Below are 20,903 nucleotides of genomic sequence, written 5' to 3'. Positions count from 1 at the left end.
GTTATCTCGGTTGATCGGCCCGCATTTGTCGTCACCTGTGCGCTGTGGTGTATGCTTGGCCGTTGGTTGATTTTCACGCCGTCGCCAGGGGAGACGCGCCCCGCGTTTCTCACGTGAGAGCGCGTAAAGTGGTTTTATGAAAGCCGGCACGCGGCCTCGAAGACAGGCGAAAGAAGTCGAATGAAGTTGAATATGTCGTGGATGATGTCCTGAAGACTCAGAAAGGTGATGCTGAGACTTTTGCTGACCGTTTGCTCAGGCCGAATGCGTGCAGAGAGCTAGAAACAAAGAAATCGTGACCCAGCACGTGATCTGCAGGAGGAATGACACCTGCGATCCGCTCAGATAGCAGAGAGGGCTAACTTAATAACCTAACCATAAGCAAATAAGGGAATAAATAAGAGAAATAAAATATAATCACTTTCTAATATTATTGAATTACTTATGATAATTTTCTTAAAATTCTTAGGCCTTAAACTTAGCCTCTTTGCTATGATACTTGGAGAGGGTTAGTTTGGTGTGTCATGCTCTTGTACGACCGCGTGGTTGACACGGCAACCAACCGAACCCCAATCAACACCCCTGTCTTGTTTATTCGTTTATTCCAGACGGGACTCTAAGTTCAAGGATACGCGCAACATCGCCTCGCGATCTTGACTCCCACATGGTTCTTTCTGCTTGATATCTTGTTCAGACCTCATGGCTACCTCTTGAATCCCTACCATTCGCTCGTGTTTTAATACATCTTCATTTCACTATCCCGCTACCACCCTCTCGCCTGGTCGAGTATACACACGTCGCGACGCATAAACAACATCGAGCTTTGCGACCCCGCAGTCGATCGCATTTCTTCTTGTTTGGTTCATGGAGTCGCATTGACACTTCCTGCCTCCAATTACTCTTTTAGGCGTCGCCATGGAGCACGCTTGGTTGGACTCCCTGTCCGAGGACTGGCCCTCCCAGGTCGGATCCGACGCATCAGCTGTCCAACTTCCTCCTCTCAAAGACACCGACTCCCCCAAGATCAAGCCAAGAGAGACACCGAGTCGGATACCGCGTAGAACGTTTGGTCCGCGTCCTCAATTGGCACACCCCCACGACACCAGCGCCAATATCCTCAGCGAGCGAACCCCGAATGACATCAACATCTCGAGCCTTCGCATTACCAAGCCGTCGCAGGAGTTTAGGTTTTCGCGCGGAAGATACGCCAGCAGATCTGTTTCTGCCTCCACAAGTGGTTCTGTTGTTCATAACACGGTGCAACATAAGTCGTCACCTGGAAAGCCCCAGGATACACCAGAGTGGAAGCGACGTCTAGTGTACGGGGACGTCCAGTACGGAGAGCAGCGCGACCTGTTTTGCTCCGCTGCGACGGGTCTTCAAGACATGTTCAAACCACCATCGGTCCCCGAAGACCACGAAGATGACGAGGAGCAACCTGAAGCTGAGTCTTCAGTGATGCCGTCCAGCCCACCGTCCTACCCCCAACGTATCGCGAGCAACGACGTCAACACAGGACTGGATGCCTTGGATGAGCTGGATGAACTTGAGGACGAAGAGCCAGTATATCCGAACGAAGTTACACCAAGCCCAAGCCCCAGGAGGGCGAAGAGAGAAATCAAGTACAAGCTTAATGTGGAGGATTCCATGGCCTCGAGCCAAATCAGCCCAAGAGATGACGAGACACCCTCACGACAACGAGAGGATATTTACCGAGACGAAAGTTGCTTGAGCGCCTCTCAGGATGCGGATGGCAGTGTTCGGAAACTTAGTGGCCAGAGCGTGATTCGCAACGAGGACTTTAGCCCGATCCTCATCGGCAAGCAGAGCGACAAGGATGGCAAAATGGACTTTGCACCTATCGAATTGCCAGCCGACACATTGAAACAGAAGCTCGAGGCTCTACGCATCAACCAGATGTTGCTCGACCCGAATGTTGATCCCCAAACAGGATTCGATAAGACTGACGAGGGGGCATCTGGCTCTATGGAGGATACCGAGGAATACGCACGCAGGGGAGGCTTCCTGAATTTGCAGAGAGGAGGCCGATCTGGGGAGGGTTCCTTCCGCTATCGCGATCTGAGCCCGGGCCTGGGCGTTGATACGAGTGGAATGCTTCCCGAAGAGTCTCTGCAGGCCAGCACTCCTAAGCAGTTCCCTTCTGTCCGGACGGAAATCACCAACCCATACCAATCTGATTATTTTAACCTGAGCCCTTCGATGCCCCGGGCTCCTTTTCCCAGCCCCGATAAACGGGAGATTGCTCCTGGACACAGGCCGTCATCTGCTACAAGCCCTCTGAAGCTCTTCGGACCTTACGACACCTTTACCAACCAGACACTCCTCCGACGAATCAGCCAATTCGAGGAAGGGATGTCTGCAACCCCTTCCCGGCAGTCTCTTGGCTCTCCAGCTCATACAGATCAGGCCAGCTCTCCAGTCCACCAAGGGCCTGTGGCGGCCTCTAGTCCTGTCGCACAAGCTCACCAGACACCTGGCATGAGGTCGGTTAGCCAGTTTGGCGGAGGCGACCTCGAAGGATACGAATTCAGTGACGACATTTCCTATGTCTCACAGGCAGGATCCCCCTACTCGGATAAAGAGAATGCCGCTCCTCACCCTCTCTCGTCACACCCTGTCGAGCCATTATTTCAGTACCCAGAGTCCCCTGGAGAGGATTCTGAGCTTCTTGTTCGCAGGCGACGAAACAAGTCCATGTCTTCGTCCAGCAGCAAACACCACCGAACATTTTCGACTTCTAGTGTGATTCGAAAGAATCTCAGTCCAGCAAAGGGTGGCCCAGACAATGCCGGTACTCCCAAACGTGACTCTGGCTCAGAGGGCAAGAGGCCGCGGACCTCACCGTCTAAAGATCCTACGCCCAAGCGTCGACGCACACTTCACCGTTCCGACATCGCCTTTGGTCGCGAAGACTGGCTGGAAGGCGTAGAATCGGCATCTCGCGACATGCAATCGGCCATGGGGAAGAAGCGCAAGGATGCTCGACCTGGGGACTTCCAATTGGCGAACCCAAGTGTTCTTGCTATGAGAACTATTCTTCGACCTCGTAGCCCTACACCGAGTCGCGGGTCGTCACAACGCAGTGATCAAAGCCCAGTCGCCAATTCCGAAGACGGCGATACCCGCCATCTGCCGAAGAAGTCACCGATCCGGGCACTTCAGAACGAGAGCATGGCCAGCGATGCTCTTGGCGAGACAGACCGGAAGCCGTCGATTAGGACTCAGGACTTTGTTGACCAGGCGGCTCAGATCATGGCCATGATCCGCAACCAGGTGAAGCCGCCTGTCTTGTCAAGCGTGGAGGAATCGGAAGCCGAGCGTACACCCTCTGCTGAGGACCCTGACTCCTCTTACCAATCGACGGGGGAGCCTCTGTCTCGACCTCCCAGCCGCGAGGGCAGACCTGTGTCGAGACTTCCCCAGCGTCAGGAGGACCCTGAGCTCATCAATCGATTGAAAAAGTATCAAGAACTGAGCGATATGGGAGATATCATCTCCTCATCCATGCGATCTATGGGCCTCGCACAGGATGCGATCCGCGCTGCTTTGGAGATTGAACGCCAGATTGACGAGAACTCGCGCACCAGGTCAGATGTTCCATATACCACCGACGATGAGGCCATCAGCGACCCGCCTAACATTCGGTTGTCGTTCAATCCTGCTCACAACGGCACGCCTCCAAGCCCGTCACGAGACTACCATTCTCATTCCTCGGCGGCTTCCACCAACAGGACATATCCGACAGGATCTTCTCGTGGCTCTGACACGCGCAAGACCATTATGCCGGAAAGCGTGTCACATCTTATCCCAGATCGAGTTGGCAGTATGTATCTGGACAAGCAGAATAACATTTGGATCAAGAAGAAGGAAACACCAACTCGTCGCCGGTCCAGCAACATCCTGCCCTCAGACAGCGAGGATGACCCATTCGCCAGCATTCCGGATCTCTCTGTTGACCTAACCAGGGAGATGCAAAACCTGCAGTTGACCACAGCTAAGAAAACGGACGCAGCGGGCAGCCCAAGCCAGGCAAGGTCACCAGTCAGCCCTTCCAGGGCACCACGGCCTCGGTCTAGTCGAGGCTACACGACCTTGTCTCCTGATGGACAACTCAGCCCGAACGTGGCAAGCCTTGCTCGAGAAGAGTTTCAGAAACTGGATGCGCGCGTCATGGAGGATTCAGAGCTGGATATGAATGAGTCGGTTGAAGGCTCGACTGATATTCATTACGACCAGGCTAGCAACACGCCCTCAACGACCACGAAGAGACGCAACCTCACTATCACGTTTTCCTCGCCAGTGGCATCCGTCATCCAGGACGTGGTGGCAGAAGACTTGGACAATCTTGAGGACGACCCAGAGCTGCCCGAGGGACATCTCAGCTCCAATCCGACCCCGAAGAAATCGCCAGGTTATCCTAGCATTGGCAAGTCAGCTCTCAAGAACGGCGGCCAAGGATCAGTGCGCAGTAACCGTGTTGTATCACGAAGCGTTGCTTCTAGCGGCCCGGCTTTCATCCCGAGACCTGTGTCGCGCATCGACGAGCAGGATGAAGAGAGCACAATCGAAGTCCCAACTGAAGATCGACAGATCAGCATCATTGGTGAGACGAGCGTGGTCAGCCACAAGACACCCGATGGCCGTCGTGCCAGCCTCAGCTTCATCGTCAACCACACGCCGCGCAACAATCTGCTGTCAGTCCCGCCGGATGACAGTGCTCTTCTCGGGCAAAACGTTGGAAAGCTCTCCCTCAGCCCATTGTCTGAGTTCACTCTTAACAACTCGGACCAGTCGTTCGGCTTTGAGGTCAGCTATGTTATGGGACGTCGACATATGGCAACCGGTGATGGCTCTAAGAAGGTCATGTCTATGACGATACGGGAACTTGTGGACAAGCTTAGTGAGGTAGAGCCCTACGAGCCTTACTGGGAGGACATTACAGACTTGGATCTGCGTGAGAAGCGGCTGGGGAGCCTTCACATGCTTGATCAATTCTGCGGCAAGCTGGTGACTTTGGATGCTTCAAAGAACACGCTGGGACATCTGGATGGTGTGCCGTCAAGTGTGCGGCAGCTCAAGGTATCACAGAACATGCTCACTGAGCTGACGTCGTGGGATCACTTGATGAACCTTCAATACGTCGATATTTCCAGCAACGAGGTCAAGAGCCTGTCGGCACTCAAGGGTCTGGTACACTTGCGAAGCATCAAGGCTGACAACAACCAACTGACAAGCCTCGATGGACTTGATACCCATGATGGACTTCTTACTCTTCGAGCTCGGGATAACCTGATTGAGGAAGTCGACTTTGCACGAGTTAAGATGGAGCGCCTTACTGAGCTTGATCTGGGCGGCAACCAAATCTCGTCAGTTCGGAATCTGGAGCTTGCACCGGCACTGGTACGACTGAGGCTCCCCAAGAACAGGCTCGAAAGCTTCGCGGTGGCCACGGAGGTCAAGGGGGTTCGTCAATTGGATCTCAGCGACAACAGACTCACCTCTCTGGACATTAGCAGCCTGCCCAACTTGCACTCACTGCATGCTGATCGCAACCGCATTGTTGACCTGGCGGGCTTCAACCGAGCTCGACGACTTGACAGCCTGAGCCTCAGAGAGCAGTATGGTGAACAATCGCTTGATCTCAGCTTCTTGTCGGAAGCTTATGAAGTCCGAAAGCTCTTCCTTTCTGGGAACTACTTGGGCTCGTTTGAGCCGACGGTCGACTTCCTCAACCTTCAGCTTCTGGAGCTGGCAAACTGTGGACTCCAAGCATTGCCAGACAACCTGGGCCAGCTGATGCCCAACCTCCGGACGCTGAACATCAACTTCAACGCGATTCGTGACCTGGAGCCACTTCGCTTCATTCCCCGGTTGAAGAAGCTCTTGGTGGCCGGCAACCGACTTGCCGACTCGACCATGGTGACGGAGTTGCTCATCGAGTTCCCCCATCTCACACAACTCGACCTGAGAGATAACCCGGTAACAATCGGCTTCTACCCCACGATGCAGGTGATGGTTTCCAGGGACCGCAGCGAATCTGTAGATCCGTTCTTGCTTCCTGACGCCGAGGTTGAGCGGGACGAGCTGTTCGCTAAGCGGCTGGATGAGACAACCAAGTTGAGGCGAAGGTTGCACCAAATCGTGTTTGTGGCGAGCTGCAAGAGATTACGAAAGCTGGATGGCCTTGCCATCAACCGAGAGGTGGTTCTGGCCAAGGATGGGGTGTTTCAGACGCTGGTGGCCGAGGGCCTGCTACCAGACGAGACACTCGTCGGCGACGATGCTCCAAGCTGCAAGGATGCGGCGGTTGAACCTGAGACGAATCACGAGATTGACACGTTGAGGAGCAGCCGGTGGAACGCAGAAGACAGCTTTGCCTAAGGCAGAGCAAGTGCGTGCATGCATGCATGAGGATTCATTGCAATGTACGAGTGCGCATGATGAGGAGGACGTGTCCTAAGTTATGCATATTTGCGGCGTTTGTGGAATTTTGTGATCTTTTTTGATAGATGATAATGAAGCGAACCAAAGAGTGTCGAGCAAGGGAGAGGAAATTGGCAAAAGGAAACGGACACGGCATTACCAGGAGTAAGGAAAGGCAAGGCAAGGACAGGACACGGATAAATGGGTTTGGTTATTACGAGTAATTATGCTGCATGCCTGAGTTGTATGAATACAACAGACATGAGAGAGCATTCCATTGAGACGAGACGAGACGCGCGCGGGTTATCTTTCTAATTAATCGCATTGACAAGGGAGGTGTGTTATGCGGATGATGGCCAGGGCGACGACAGGCAGGGCAGGACATGACATGGATTGTAATGGACATGGATTGTAATGGACATGGACTGGCCGTAGGTGAGACTCAAGGGTACCGTGTGCAAGCACGTCCTCTGGCTGCAGGATGAAGTCACGCTGATCACGGAGCAGCCGCACCGACGTCAGAGATACGCAGTCGATCATTTGTTGAAGCTGGGGCTTTTGCATGAGATTGGATTGGATCCATGGATGACTGACTGGTGCCAATGGGTTGTATTGAAGGCTTGAACGGATACTGACAGCATCACGAAAAATTATCGCGTGACCACGAAAAAAATTGAACAAAAATTTGTGTTTCTTTTCTTTTTTATCCCTTGTAAGAATTTTGCATGAAAAAGTTTTTCTGGTTGTCCTTCGGCACTGGGTGAGACAGAAAACAAACCATTCGGGTTGTAGAGGGGAGGGGCGTGTGTAGCGAGTTCTGGAATCTTGCCGCAGAAGAAAAAAAAAGTCGACGTTTCTTTTGAGGATGGAATTCTCTCGCTGTTGGCCAGGCGTAACCCAGGGGGACACATTCGCAAGAGATGAACAAGAGATGAGCATCTCGGCCATAGATGGGGGACGGGATAGGAGACGGGGGATGCTGCTAGCCCTACCCAGCAACTATCCCTTCTTTTAGAACGGAGCTTCTTCATCAAGCTTCTAGGGCCGTGGGACTTGGCTTGGGGTGTGGTCCCCGTTGGGCGCGTGTCCCAAGCAGAAACCCAACCGTGGAGCCGGCGCCAGGCGAGCGGTACAGCACAGTAGGTACAGCACGGTAATAGCTCAGGGCGGGCAATTTCACAGGCTCTGGCAGGGGTCGCTAATCGCATTTTCTCGCCGTCCGTCGCAGGAGAGGTCGTCACGGGCCAACGCATTCCCCCATGCCTAAGCAAGAAAAAAACAAGACGAGGGCCAATCGCTAGGGCACAAACGCACTTTAAGAGGTACATACCTTGACGGACCGGGGTTTGTCGTGACTGACTCTTGCTTCATCTTGGGGTAATTTTACGACATGGACAAACCCAACAGAGTCCGAATGATGAGAGATTTTGCTGCTCTTGATGCTGCTTCTATTCCTAATAAAAATCTTTCTTGATTCAACTGCTTGCCGGACTTGAAACCTCTTCGCTTCTTACTTATTCGCTTCGTCTACGTTGTGCTATCAGAACAAAGTCATATCAGTCACAGGCTGACGCCTGCTACAATACAAACAGGAGGTACCTGCTGTACTTTCTACTTTCGGTACTTGCCTCTCGGTTGGTGGGTGGGAGCTCTCCCTCCGATCGCACACCCCCTCAAACCTCACACCCTTTGATTGATTGATTGATTGCTTGCCCTCGCTCGTTCTCTCTCGCTTCCTTTCTCCTCTCCTTCTCCTTCAACTTTACCCAACCTTGTTTACCAGCAGCAAAATCCCAATCGATCGATACAACTCTACATCGACACAAATTCACCGTCAGATACCGCTGACCCCCCCGGCCCAGCTATGGCGACGGCCATGGAAGCGGCCGACGCATCACCGCCGTCGCCCCTCCAGCGGTCCGTCTCCCAGCATAGTAGCACCTCGCTCGCATCCCATCGCAGCTCCCGCAGCAATCGCAGTGCCACCGTTCGAGGTCCCCGCGGCCGCAAGCGTCTTAGCCAGGCTGGCAGCTCTGCTAGCAGCATTGCTGCTAGTGACAAGTCGCTCACGAGCTTCCCCAGCTTCTCGCCCGAGACACCAAGCAACGACCGCTTCGAGGAGCCGACCTGGGCCAAGTCGACGAGCAAACCGCCCAGCACTGACGACACGCTTGCCCCGAAGGCCGTGCCTGCCTCTGGCCGCACCTCCATTGTTGACAACCTCACTGCAGACTCACGTGCGAGGAGCGCTTTATTCGAAGATGCCCCGCTGATGCGCAAGGTCCCCGGTTCCCTCCACCAAGCCGATGACGAACACATTCAACGCTTGATTTCCAGACACGGCGCCATTGGTCTGATTAGGCAGATTTCGGAGGATCTTGCTCAACGAGATGCCCAGATTTCCCATATGCGACGACGCGCCGATGAGCGAGAGCGTGCTCTGCGCAAGATAATTAGAGAATGCGGCCTCTCCAACCTGGATCTCGAGACGCGGCTGCGAGCCGTTGAAGCTGACCTGCGCGGCCCCGGAAAAGGTCTGCAGAAGGAGGATAGTGGCTTGAGCGACCTCATGAGCGATGCGATGCAGGATACAGTTGTCGCTACTGCCTACGGCGAGACAGGCACCAAGAGCTCCACCATCCGGGCCAGCAGCCAGTCGATCAGCAGCAACACCGAGAGCGGAAAAGGCACACTGAAGGGGTGGAAGGAATATCTCTGGGGCTCGGGGACCGCGAAACGAGCGAGCCGGACCAACAGCGTAAATGGCGAGGGGGTCAACCCGGCAACTGTGATACGATCACACTCTAGCATGGACCGACGACCAACACTTCAGGACGATCTCTTCAGCCCACCCGAGGCACAATCTGTGCGGACCCCTAGTCGGGCATCGAGCATCCAGTCTGGCACCCCCGGCGAGCGCAAAGCATCATCTTCGTTGGCAAGCATGGCCCTGCGGCTGGTAGCTGGCGGTGCCATAAGCGGGCGTGAGGCTGAGTCTCGAGGTCGCGCTGTGAGCACTTCTACCAATGCAGAGTCTCTCCGGGCTGCTTCTAGTGCTAGCAACCGGACTGGCCAGCCCCGAGCGGTGTCAGTCGCTGGAGGCCCCAAGGCGTTGATGGCGATGCGACGATCTACTCCTGCACCATCTGCCCAGGGAGCGAGGGGGCAGGCGCAGGACGGATGGGATAGCTTGCGCGGTAGTCCCCCAACTAACCTATCTTCGCGACAAGAGAGTTATGGACCTGTCGAGATGGACGCCATTCGATCCCCAGAGTCGCAGCCACCGACTCTTACGCATATTTACAACAACTTTCCAAACAGCGAATATCTGACAGATCGATTCGGTTTCATCTATGACCAGCGACGCAAGAAGCGACAGCGTGAAGCAGCTCAGACGGCGCGACACTTGCGCAAGGGCAGCCGCACTGAGATGTTACACAATGGTCGCACCGGCATCTCTCCTAGCTCTTTCGAGGACCTTCCTAGCCCCAAGCATAGTGTTTCAAGCGATGGACGCCCGGAGAGCCCAAGCAGTCTGGAGGAGCGGAATGCAGAGGATGGCAAGTCGAAGAGATGGCAGGATTACCTCAAGATCGCGACGTTTCCCACAGAACTACTGAGCCATACGCCAAGCATCGCCGTGTCACTAGAGGTTATGGAGGGAACCCAGACGCCCGAGCCACAGTCTCAGACTAGCGAACCCACCAAGCCAGCCATTGTTTCTACCGACTCTGGACTCATTCCTTCGGCTAGCACAACAACGGCTGTTGACAACGAAACGCCACAGGTGTCACAACCTGAGTCTTCAGTTGCCCTCGCCAAGGACGACACCGAGCCCGTCAAGCTTTTGCTACAGCAACTCAGCGAACTGCACGATTCGCTCCAGCGCGAAAAGACGGTGCGATGGAATGACTTTCTCCGAAAAGTGCGCGCTGAGCGTCGTCGCGACGGTGAAGCTGCAATTGCTGCCGCCAGATCTGCTGCCGAGGCTCGCTATGAACAGCCCGCCATGATTTTGCCCGAGACGCGCGTTGCAGACGGCGAGATGATTGGAGTCTCGGACCTGGGCAACAAGGGCAAGGTCGGAAGAGCCAAGTGGAACGAATTCAAGAACCTGGTGCTGGGTGGCATTCCCGTTGCCTATCGAGCCAAAGTGTGGTCCGAGTGCTCGGGAGCTGCGGCTCTACGTGTTCCTGGCTACTACGAAGACTTGGTGGCCCAAAGTGGCGAGGATGACGACGCTGTGGTTGTCAGCCAGATCAAGATGGACATCAACCGAACGCTGACGGACAACATTTTCTTCCGCAAGGGCCCGGGAGTCAAGAAGCTTAACGAGGTTCTTCTCGCGTATGCCAGGCGAAACAAGGATGTCGGTTACTGCCAAGGAATGAACCTCATTGCCGCCAACCTTTTGCTCATGATGCCGTCTGCCGAGGATGCGTTTTGGATTCTGGCGTCCATCATTGAGAACATTCTGCCACATGGATACTATGACCACTCACTTCTGGCTTCGCGTGCGGACCAGCAGGTTCTGCGACAGTATGTTGCGTCGGTGCTGCCCAAGCTCTCGGCGCATCTCGACTCGTTGTCTATTGAGCTCGAGGCGTTGACATTCCAGTGGTTCCTTTCCGTGTTTACAGACTGCCTGAGCGCCGAAGCTCTGTTCCGTTTGTGGGATGTGGTTCTCTGCACTAACGACGGCAGCACATTCCTCTTCCAGGTGGCCCTGGCACTACTCAAGCTCAACGAAGGGAATCTTTTGCAGTGTAACACTCCAGCCGGAGTGTACACGTACATCAGCCACCAGATGACGGAGCATGCTATCAGTATTGACGGGTTGATCCAAGCCAGCGAAGCGTTGCGAAAGGTAGTTCGACGAGACGACGTGGAGCAGCGGAGAGAAAAGGCGATCCAGGCGGAGAAGGATCTGCTAGCGGCAAGAGACGGTGATTCGGGGCGAAGCAAGCCCACTACAGCATCACTCGCCGAGACTGGGAGCGAGACGGCGGTAGAGACGCAGCCGAGTGAAGAACAGGCATGAAAGAAGGGATACAGAAAGTTGGACACATTGGATTGGACAAAGGACAGGATTTGGAGTTTGCGTCTCATAGGGCCATGATACCCACCCACTGGACGAGCTGTGTCATGTACACCTCGGCAGGGGAGTTGAAGCATTGCGGCGTTTACATATTTTGTCAATTTGGTATGGCAGGCAAGGGTCTGGGCTTTTTGAAAGGGAGGAAAGGCGTTTTTTCCTGCTCGAAGCGAGGTTGTCTCTTTTTTTGGCTTGAATAAAAGCGATGTCGTTTCTTAGCGGGCATACACGAACGGTATACACCAGAGATTCTATGCATCCTTTAGAGCAGAGGAATACAGAAAAATGATGAAAGATTCAACTCTATATGGTTACACTATAATCGTCTACAGCTTTGCCTTGGTCTCCTTGAGCCACTGCTCGTACCAGACCTTTCCAAATTCCTGTCTCTCGCCTTCACTTGCTTGGACGTCATCGAACCTATTCTCATGAGCTTCCCTGGTGGGACTCTTGAGGAACTCGATAAGCTCGCTGTGCATCTCTGCCTTGAGCACACCATAAACACCCGACTTGCACTTTGACACCAGATCCTTCTCCTTAACAAACGCCAGCACATCGTTCAACCCCGTCGCCACGCCGTCTGCGAGTCCGGCGGCCACGGCCTCCTCGGCAGTGAAGCGCTTTGCTTCGAGGACTAGGCTGCGGTAGGTAGTGGAGGGGACCTTGTGTCGGAAGAGGGCAGACATGGCGGGCTTGAGGGGAGCGCCGAAGAGGAGCTCGTTGACGCAGAGGAAGCCGCGCGGGGAGGGGGCCAGGCGGTAGTCTTGGGCTGTTGCGAGCATGAGGCCGCCTGCGAAGGCGTGGCCGTTGAGGAAAGCCACTGTTGGCATTGGGTATCTAGGCTTTGTTAGTTACGTGTTGTTGAGAGGAGGGGGGGTGCATACGTTAGGAAACGTCTCCAGACATCGTAGAGAAGATGCCAGAAGCCATCCGTAGCAACGGCATGTTCCAGGTCAAGACCATTGCTGTAGAATTTGGGGATTCCGGACGTGGTGATTACGACGCCGTGGGGATATCCAAACTCGAGGATATCAAGAGCGTTGAGAAACGCCTTGAGAACCGGCTCGGTGAGACGGTTGTCCGGCGGCGACGTCAGAGTTAAAAGGTACACGGCTGGCTCGGGCTCAGTGCATGTGAGCGTTCCGCCTACGTGAGGGCCGCATTTTGGGATTTGAAGTGTGAAGAGAGCCATTGTGATGAAAGAAGTTGATGAGGTTTGAGCTGTGAGAGGTGAGAAGTTGTTAGTTTCTATATATGGCTTGGAGTTCAAACATGGGGAACCTCGGCTCGAGGCTGGGGAACGGTACCTGGAGGCCGAGTCGGTGGTTGGATTTAGATCTCGGTTCGATATGGGTCATGTGCCAGATTTGGTTGAGGATTGAACTGTTATTAATCACGATGTATTTGTTACTCGGCAAGTATTTACTGTTTCCCATCTATCCCTGTTCTTTCTCGTGGTGTTTTGCTAGTTTGCATGTGAAAGACCATCATCAGCTGCCAAGATTGGATGGATCCTGGGGTAAACGAACCGAAGCTGCATCTCATGATGGAATTCCCCGCCCCACTTCCCATGACAGAAGAATACGTACCCCTTTGAGTGTCAGCCAATCACCACCTTCCTCCCCCACAGCTCTTTTTCATCTCCTAGCTGAAGCTCCTGAATAGCGTGTCCCCCCACCATCAACACATACATACACTCGTTCAAAGATGGCAGACCAGAAGAAGCCCGCCATCGTCTTTTTCCATCCTGATCTTGGTATCGGAGGCGCTGAGCGTCTTGTTGTCGATGCTGCGGTTGGACTCCAGGAACGGGGACATCGTGTTGTCATCTTTACGAATCACTGTGATCCTAAGCATTGCTTTGAAGAGTGTCGCGATGGTATCATGACCCTCACTCTTCCTCTTTGTTACAGGAGCTAATTTGTTTTCTAGGAACACTCGATGTTCGTGTTCGCGGCAATTGGTTGATCCCCATGTCCATCCTCTCCCGCCTTACAATCCTCTGCGCAATCCTCCGACATGTCCACCTCATCTTCCAAATCACACTCTCTGGCGAACTTCGCGACCTGAAGCCTCACACCATTATCGTCGATCAACTCTCTGCCGGCCTTCCACTCCTTCGCTACCTCGACCCGGCCGTCCCCATCCTCTTCTACTGCCACTTTCCCGATCTCCTCCTCGCCCGAGGCCGCGAGTCGTTTATCAAGCGTCTGTACCGTCGACCCTTCGATTGGATCGAAGAATGGTCTATGGGTTATTCCAGCGCAGTCGCCGTAAACTCGGGTTTCACAAAGGGCGTTGTCGAAAGGACGTGGCCGAACCTCAAGAAGCATGTTGAGACTGTGGTGGTGTACCCTTGCGTCGACGTAGAGGCCAAGGAGAAGGAGGATGCCGGTGAGGATGGGGGTGTTGTCTTTAAGGGCGAAAAGATTATTCTGAGTATTAATCGTTTCGAGAGGAAGAAGGATATTGGGCTTGCTATCAAGGCTTTTGCCGCTATTCCTGAGGCTGAGCGCAAGGGTTGCAGGCTCATCCTAGCAGGTATAGTCACCAACTACCCTTTACCATGTCCAATGCTGATATCTCAGGCGGCTACGATCATCGCGTCTCTGAAAACGTGCAGTACCACGCTGAACTCGAGGCTCTCGCTTCGTCCCTCTCGCTTCAACACCTCACGGCAAAGACTCTCATCACAGCCCTCTCAGCACCCGCCGACATCCCCGTCCTCTTCCTCCTCTCCATCCCGAGTTCACTCAAGAACGCTCTCCTCCGCTCCACCCGCGTTCTCCTCTACACACCTGCCAACGAGCATTTCGGCATCGTCCCTCTCGAGGCTATGTTGTCGAAAACTCCTGTCTTGGCCGCCAACTCGGGTGGTCCCGTTGAGACTGTTGTTGACGGCGAGACGGGCTGGCTGCGTTCGCCAGAGGATGTGGACGCCTGGGCAGAGGTCGTGCGCGAGGTGCTACGCATGGGCGACGATGAGGTGGCGGCCATGGGAGATAAGGGCGCTGCGAGGGTCAAGGAACTCTTTGGACGGGAGCAGATGTCCCAGCGACTCGATGAGATTGTGGACGAGATTGTCGCAAAGAAGCAACCCGCTCCTCCTACAGGGGCCGTCAACATCGTTGGGGCTTGCCTCGTGTGTAGTTTGGCTTTCGTTGTGGCGGGCGTCTTGTCAGTGATCAGCAAGTAATCGTTTCTCTTAGATACCAACACATTCAGGGTCAAGTTTCGACTTGACCCAAGTAATACATACAAACATGCACAAATACCTCCCGAGGCAGAGTGTCAACGTGGATGCATCTACAAAATCTATTTGTTGTCAAATCCTAGGCTGAAAGGCATTGAGCACGAGAGCTTCATGTTGACAACTGTACCACTCTTGCTAGGTTGCTGTGATCTATCATCTGGATGGGTATGGAATGGAAGAGGTTCAAAATGCCTCAACCATATCTATTCTAGAGATAATCAACCACGGACTGTAGAAAACACCACTTCACATCATAATGGAGGCCATATGTTGACAGTCAATTCGCTGTCGCTTCTTGATTCATCTTTGTAGTGATATCGCTTCCCACCATCTCCATCCCATCCCGCAAAAAGGGGGACAGGAGAGCAATCAGTAAAGAGACGCTACTCCTCCCAGTTCCTATGCAAATGCACCCAAGAGCTCCTTGCCAATCCCGTAGGAAAGGCAGGCCAACGCCCAAAGCCACTAACTAATGAATACCTAGCTAGCCCCAGCAAAGAAATGCTATCATTCTTTGTAATCCCGTTTATAACAAATAAAAGCCGCCCCTTGTGAATGACCTCGCATCAACCTTGAGCTTAGGCTCCCCGTTGGACACATGCCATCATCTGCTCATCTCCGTCGTTGAACCCAGCTCATGACCCATCATTATTCTCATCGAAGCTTCATCCACGTATCCGTCCATTGTCTTCAATCCACCAGAAGACTTCTCCAGACCCAGTACAAAAGGGGGTAATATGTCGAGAGCAACCGAACCGCCCGTGATATGTCAAAAAAAGAACAAGAGAAAAGAAATATGCAGCAAGTCCCTCTTTGGGATAACAGCCATGGTCTAGTAACAATAAGAAGAAGAAGAAAACACCTGATGCAATCGCAGGCTCGGTGTATGTATGTGTGTGTTGCATGCTTCCATGTCTCCAGTAACCAAAGGCCACAGATGCAACTTTGTCGATGACAACGTCTCGCAACGCTCATCCGGCGTCTGATAGTGTATGTGTGGCGACGAGAAAAACTTGGCAAATCTCGTTGCAGAGTGGGGAAGGGTATCATGATTCATAGTGCGACATCCACTCATCGCCGTGAACAGAGGCTGGTACCTTCTTGGCCGTCTCGGTGCTGGCAATGCTGATGTTGGTATCTCGTCTCCGAGGGTTAAAGGCTGGAGGACGAGGAACCCCAGACGACGATGGTACTGGCTTCTTCTTGGTCTTGGCCATCAATAGAATTCCATCATCACTGCCATCATCGTCAAAGTCGTCTTCCACAGGCCGGGCGACAGGGGTGCTTGTCACCGAGTCCCGGGTGCTTCCATCCAGGTGAACAGCCAGTGGGCCACTCTCCATAGCGGGAGCATTACCAAAAACCTGATCGATCGGGAAGCCAGCCGCGGGCTCCTTGTTAAGGGCCGGTGGTGTGAGGCTGTCGGTTGTCTCGAGCAGATTTGGGTGAGCGCTCACGATACCTGGCTTGCAAAGGAGTTCTGCCTCCATATCCGCCGACACGGAGCTAGCTCCACTGAGCAGGGCTGGCAGGGATGGGTCAGACTGGAACACCAGCATTCGCTCCGACGTGCTAGCAGTCGAAGGCTGCGCCGACACCGGGCTAGTCACCTCGCTTGGGCTGGTCGAAGGGGTACCCAGAGCCTCCATCGAGTCTACACTCGACGACTTGGTAGTGGGCATCGTCTCGGCACGGGGCAGAGACTGATTCCGGCTCCATTCTTCTTGAATTGGCGAGGGCGGGCACGAGAAGCTGACAGGGTCAGCCTTGGGCCGCTCAATTCGCCGCATGCAGAGCTCCTCTGAGTGGCGAGGCGGTGACGATCGAACTATCGGCGCACTGTCGACCCTCTGTGCTGCTGGGGGCCTTGTCTTGGTAGAAGGTCGGGCTTCACCGTAATAGCTGGGGTCAATCAGGGGTTGCCCATGTTGATACCCAGTGGCAGCCACAAGTGATGCAGAGAGCAGTGATGCCTCCAGCCGCTTGCTCTGTGCACCCTTGCCGAGGTCGACGGATTTGATGGGGCGTCCGTGACGAGATGGCTTGTGAACGCTGCCTGGAGCGACAGCCGTGCTTACGCCAACCTTGGCTTCGGCGCGCTTGTCATTGCTGGCAAAGAGTCCACGGTCGACCGAGCGTGATCGAGAGCTCTCGTCGGCAGAATCCATATCCCGCGTTTTTCGAATCGTCTCAGCCCCGGAATCATCAGGGTGATCGGATTGACAGGCAAAGTTGGGAGTGGTAGGCGTAGTCTGAGAGATGGGCATCGGAGGACCGAAGTGGAGGAAGTGATGGCTGGACCTGCTGTGGTGATGCCCGCTCTGGCCATGACTATGGGCATGACGATGAAAAGGCCATAGAGATGCCGCCGAGTTCGATTTCTCAGGTTCCCGCTGAGACTCACTTTCGCTATGCGCATGGGCATGTCCTCGAGGAGCCTCGTTTGAGGGAAGCACTGTGGCTAGGGGGTCATAGACGACAGATTCCGGCTGAGGGCTGATCGACTGGCTGACCGAGAGAGGGTGGTCCGAATTCGCAGTAGCTTCCCGAACGGCGTTGGCAAAGTAGTCGTCGGGGCGGATGCTTTTGCGTCGGTTGTCGCGATACTGTTGATGCGGAGTCGCCGGTGGCACGTTGTTGTACATGCTCATACTGTCACCGGCGGAGCTAGCGGCACTACTGTCGGCTCTTCGTCGAGTCTTGCTATCACTCCGCTCCACCAGGGGGTGTATTACCTTGCCAACGGCCTTCTTGACCACAGAGCGTGCTCGCTCGAGGAATGTGAGCGGTACAACCGCAGCTGACACATCCCTCTCGTCGACCTGAATTCGTCGACCAGACGAGGGCCGTGCAGGATCCGTGTCATCCAGCCAGCCGACGGGGTCGATAAGGTCCTGGACTACCCAGGGATGTCGCTTGATGTCTCGTAGCCGAATACGCTTCTCGGGATTCTTGGTGAGCATTTGGCGCAAGAGGTCGATGAGGAGATTGTCAACTTCCTCATATGCCAAATCGTTGTCGTCTCGATAGGGGTGCATGTTCTGACGCTTGTACAGGGATGTAGCAGTCGGCGATGTTGATGGATGAACCGGCATAAGACGCTTCCTGGGAATATACACCTCCTCTGTCGCAATCTTTCGGAACATCTGGAATTCATCTTCTGCCAGGAAGGGAATTCGGGCGTAGATGAGGCAGTAGAGGGTGACTCCAAGAGACCAAACATCAATCTGCTCCGAAACCTTGGGTTGTTCCTTGTCCAGGTCCGTATAGCAAAGTTCAGGGGCAAAGAAGGCTGGAGTGCCAACCGTCTTGGCGAGTTCGAGGTCGTCATCGAAGTCCTTAGCCTCTGACTCGGAAACAGTGTCGTCGGGCTCGCCATCACGGATGGGTCGACCAAAGTAGGACACACCAAAGTCGGAGATCTTCACGCGGTGCTCCTTGCTCCACAGGAGGTTCGCCGGCTTGATATCTCGATGAACAACGCCCTGATAATGCAAATATTCTAGACCCAAAACGGTATCTCTAAAGGTAGAGCGGGCTTGGTCGAAGGTGAAGCAAGGTACGTAGGAAAAGTCGTCTGAGAAGGGGTCGTGTGATTGAGGGTTGAAGTCAAGAGACGACATGTGGGAGATGATAGAGTCGGCCATGCTAGGAGAGCGGCCACGGAAGCCTTCGTCGACGTAGGGACCATACATGGTTCCGTCCAGAGCGACGCTTGATGTATGGTTGGATCGAAGAGCGCCGGGTGTCTCATTATCATCCTCCCACTGAAGGAACTCATCAGGATCCTCCACGGCTCGGGTTGAGGATACGACGGAACGGGATCGGGAGTGGGTTCTTGATTCGGCGTAAGAGGCTTGGCGAGAGATGGGTCTCGATGGCGGTTCGTCGCTGACTGCGAAGTCGTCCCTTGATGAGACGCGAGATTGGGCGCCCAGGCTGGTGCTGGGCTCTTCGACATCGCCGTGCTCGAAGCTCCAATAATTGGTCTGGCCGTGATAACCCAGTGCCGCCTTGGCTCGCTTTATTTGCTTGAGGGCTTGGCGGTTCTCGAGGAATTGTTCATAACGTTCCTCCTCGGGAGTCGGGGGTTCGCCTCGCATTTCTCGCTCGATGCGCCGTCGTTCGTACAGGCAGATGTGAGGGAGACCCTTCTTGCGCCAAACCACTTCACCCAGCTCCACATGCTCGAGAACCATGTAGATCTTCTTAAGCTCCGGATCATCGATGACCTCGAGCAGGGCTACCACATTCGGGTGACGAATCTTCTTGAGGATGGCGATTTCCTTTTTCGTCTTGTCTTGAGGTGACATGGCTGTGACTTTGCCGAGGCGGCGCTTCTTCGAAAAGCGCGGGATGATCTTGATGGCCACATTCTCGTTTGTTTCCAAGTTGCGGGCCAACTTGACTTTGCCGTGCATCCCACGACCAATTTCTTCGATCACCTCATATTGGTTGATGAGCTTCCGGCCCGTGAGGGTGTCTGAGTCGATAAGAGCTTTGTGCGTCCTATGATTGGCAAATGCGTTAGTATCTCGCAAATTAAGACCCCACGATAAGCTCCCTGCCCGTCCCACCCCGCTGCAGGCGAACAACCCAAGCGAGAGCGGGAGGGGTGGAATTGAGCATGACTGTGAAACAAAAATCCGTGGTAGTTCACGATGCTTACTCTCGAACTTTGTGCATTTGTAACGGATGCAACAGAGGGCTCTGGGTATACCCAGGAGGTGTGTTATTCTCGGAAACGGACGTGACGAGGTTTTGTCGCGAAGCCGAGGGGCTGAAAAGCCCAGGAGAAGACATGGGAGTGCTGTTGGCGGTCCTCAACGGCATGGAGGAGGAGGAAGGGAGGTGCGTGTGCAACGGCGGGGTCCCGCGGTTCGCCGTCGAGAGGGAGGTGGACGACTGCTGTTGCGACAGCGACTTGTGATGGTGGCGATGGGCGTGGTGGTGGTGGTGATGGTGGTGAGGGTGAGGGTGGTGGTGATGCTGCTGAGAGGGATCCATGGTGGGCGAGATTGTAAGATCGACTTTGGTCGACTCGACATGCTGGTGTGTAGAGGGCTCGCAGAGGCGGGCCAAGGAGTCGTTAAAGTCACAACGTCTGTGACTAGAAGCCTATAGTGCCATTGTCGGGTATAGAGCGCAAGGAGGATCGAGTGAGAGGATCGGAGGACCGATGGACGTTGGAAATGTAGGAGAGGTGAGAGGGACGAGAGATTTGATGAGGGAAGTTGAGATGGAGAACGGGTCAAACAACCTGGACAAAAGAGTCGAGGGAAGTGGAGCAGTAAAGAGCGAGAGAGAACAGGTCGTGTGTTTTGGGGGGTGGATTTTTTAGTTAGCTGGTGGGTTGGGACCGGGTCGGTGATGTATGGAGGTGGATTCTTCTGGGCGTGGATGGGGCAGCGGCGGCGGCGGCGACGGCGTGTGAGAGCGAGCGAGGAACGGAGCGGGCGGGCGAACGAAAGAGAACCAGCCCTTGGGCGGCCGGCCGACTCCGCAGCACAGGAGCAGAAGCAGCGCGGTGCAGACAGTCGAGAGTCACAGAGAGCCAGGCCAGGCCAGGGGGGGTTGGCGAGATGCAACCACCCCCTCCTCCCCTGGCATAGGCAGGCGAACGAGCGAGTCGGGCAAGGCGAGTCCAACTGGGAAGAGACGAGAGATAAGATGCGTGGTACTAACAGGGCGGTACCTTACAGTGTTGGGCTGGGAATGTCAAGCACAAAATCAGCTGTCAGCACGGGCTGCTGGTTTGTCGTTGAGACAGTAGAGTTTTGTCCCCTCTGCCTTGCCCTGCGCTGCGCTGCGGACGGCCGGGGAGCGGGAGCAGCCCAAGTTGCGAGTGCTTGATAGTGGAAGACGGGTGCGCGCTAAGGAGTTGGAGGTTGAAGATGGTGGTGTGGGTAAGGCAGGGCGTGAGAGTTGTGGTGTTTAGGACGGTGTGTGTGCATGAGGAGGCATCCTCTGTGCACTCTGCAGACAAGGGTTGAGGGAGATGGTGAGGGCGACTTGCGAGCAGGGTCGGGATGGGAATGGGAAGCATGGCGCCATGGCGTCGAAGCACAGACCCGTTTTCCCTGAGATCGGTCCTCGCACGGTAGAGACTTT

The 20,903-nt window shown here is 54.5% G+C and overlaps 5 protein-coding genes across 5 annotated transcripts; 3 read left to right on the top strand and 2 right to left on the bottom strand.

Moving 5' to 3' along the window:
- Positions 1–915: 915 nt before the first annotated feature.
- On the top strand, positions 916–6,402 carry LRP88_07527 (leucine-rich repeat domain-containing protein; the record flags this gene model as incomplete). Its single annotated transcript, XM_083244056.1, has 1 exon — positions 916–6,402. One exon carries the CDS (start codon positions 916–918, stop codon positions 6,400–6,402), a length of 5,487 nt encoding a protein of 1,828 aa, XP_083098550.1.
- Positions 6,403–8,308: 1,906 nt separating this feature from the next.
- LRP88_07526 (rab-GTPase-TBC domain-containing protein) lies at positions 8,309–11,485 on the top strand (the record flags this gene model as incomplete). The annotated part of the gene is made up of 1 exon (XM_083244055.1): positions 8,309–11,485. One exon carries the CDS (start codon positions 8,309–8,311, stop codon positions 11,483–11,485), a length of 3,177 nt encoding a protein of 1,058 aa, XP_083098549.1.
- A 380-nt stretch (positions 11,486–11,865) lies between these two features.
- Positions 11,866–12,731, bottom strand: LRP88_07525 (ClpP/crotonase-like domain-containing protein; the record flags this gene model as incomplete). The annotated part of the gene is made up of 2 exons (XM_083244054.1): positions 11,866–12,376; positions 12,424–12,731. The coding sequence occupies 2 exons, from the start codon at positions 12,729–12,731 to the stop codon at positions 11,866–11,868; spliced, it is 819 nt and encodes a 272-aa protein (XP_083098548.1).
- Positions 12,732–13,246: 515 nt separating this feature from the next.
- LRP88_07524 (GDP-Man:Man(1)GlcNAc(2)-PP-dolichol alpha-1,3-mannosyltransferase) lies at positions 13,247–14,735 on the top strand (the record flags this gene model as incomplete). The annotated part of the gene is made up of 3 exons (XM_083244053.1): positions 13,247–13,418; positions 13,472–14,080; positions 14,128–14,735. 3 exons carry the CDS (start codon positions 13,247–13,249, stop codon positions 14,733–14,735), a joined length of 1,389 nt encoding a protein of 462 aa, XP_083098547.1.
- Positions 14,736–15,838: 1,103 nt separating this feature from the next.
- LRP88_07523 (uncharacterized protein) lies at positions 15,839–19,799 on the bottom strand (the record flags this gene model as incomplete). Its single annotated transcript, XM_083244052.1, has 3 exons — positions 15,839–16,567; positions 16,622–19,301; positions 19,462–19,799. 3 exons carry the CDS (start codon positions 19,797–19,799, stop codon positions 15,839–15,841), a joined length of 3,747 nt encoding a protein of 1,248 aa, XP_083098546.1.
- Positions 19,800–20,903: the final 1,104 nt, after the last annotated feature.

This window comes from Fusarium phalaenopsidis (genome assembly GCF_050370095.1).
Source record: "Fusarium phalaenopsidis strain FUZ10S chromosome Unknown contig_32302, whole genome shotgun sequence".
NCBI lineage: Eukaryota > Fungi > Ascomycota > Sordariomycetes > Hypocreales > Nectriaceae > Fusarium > Fusarium phalaenopsidis.
Note: the sequence above shows the minus strand (reverse complement) of the source record. Positions and strands in the feature narration are given on the sequence as shown.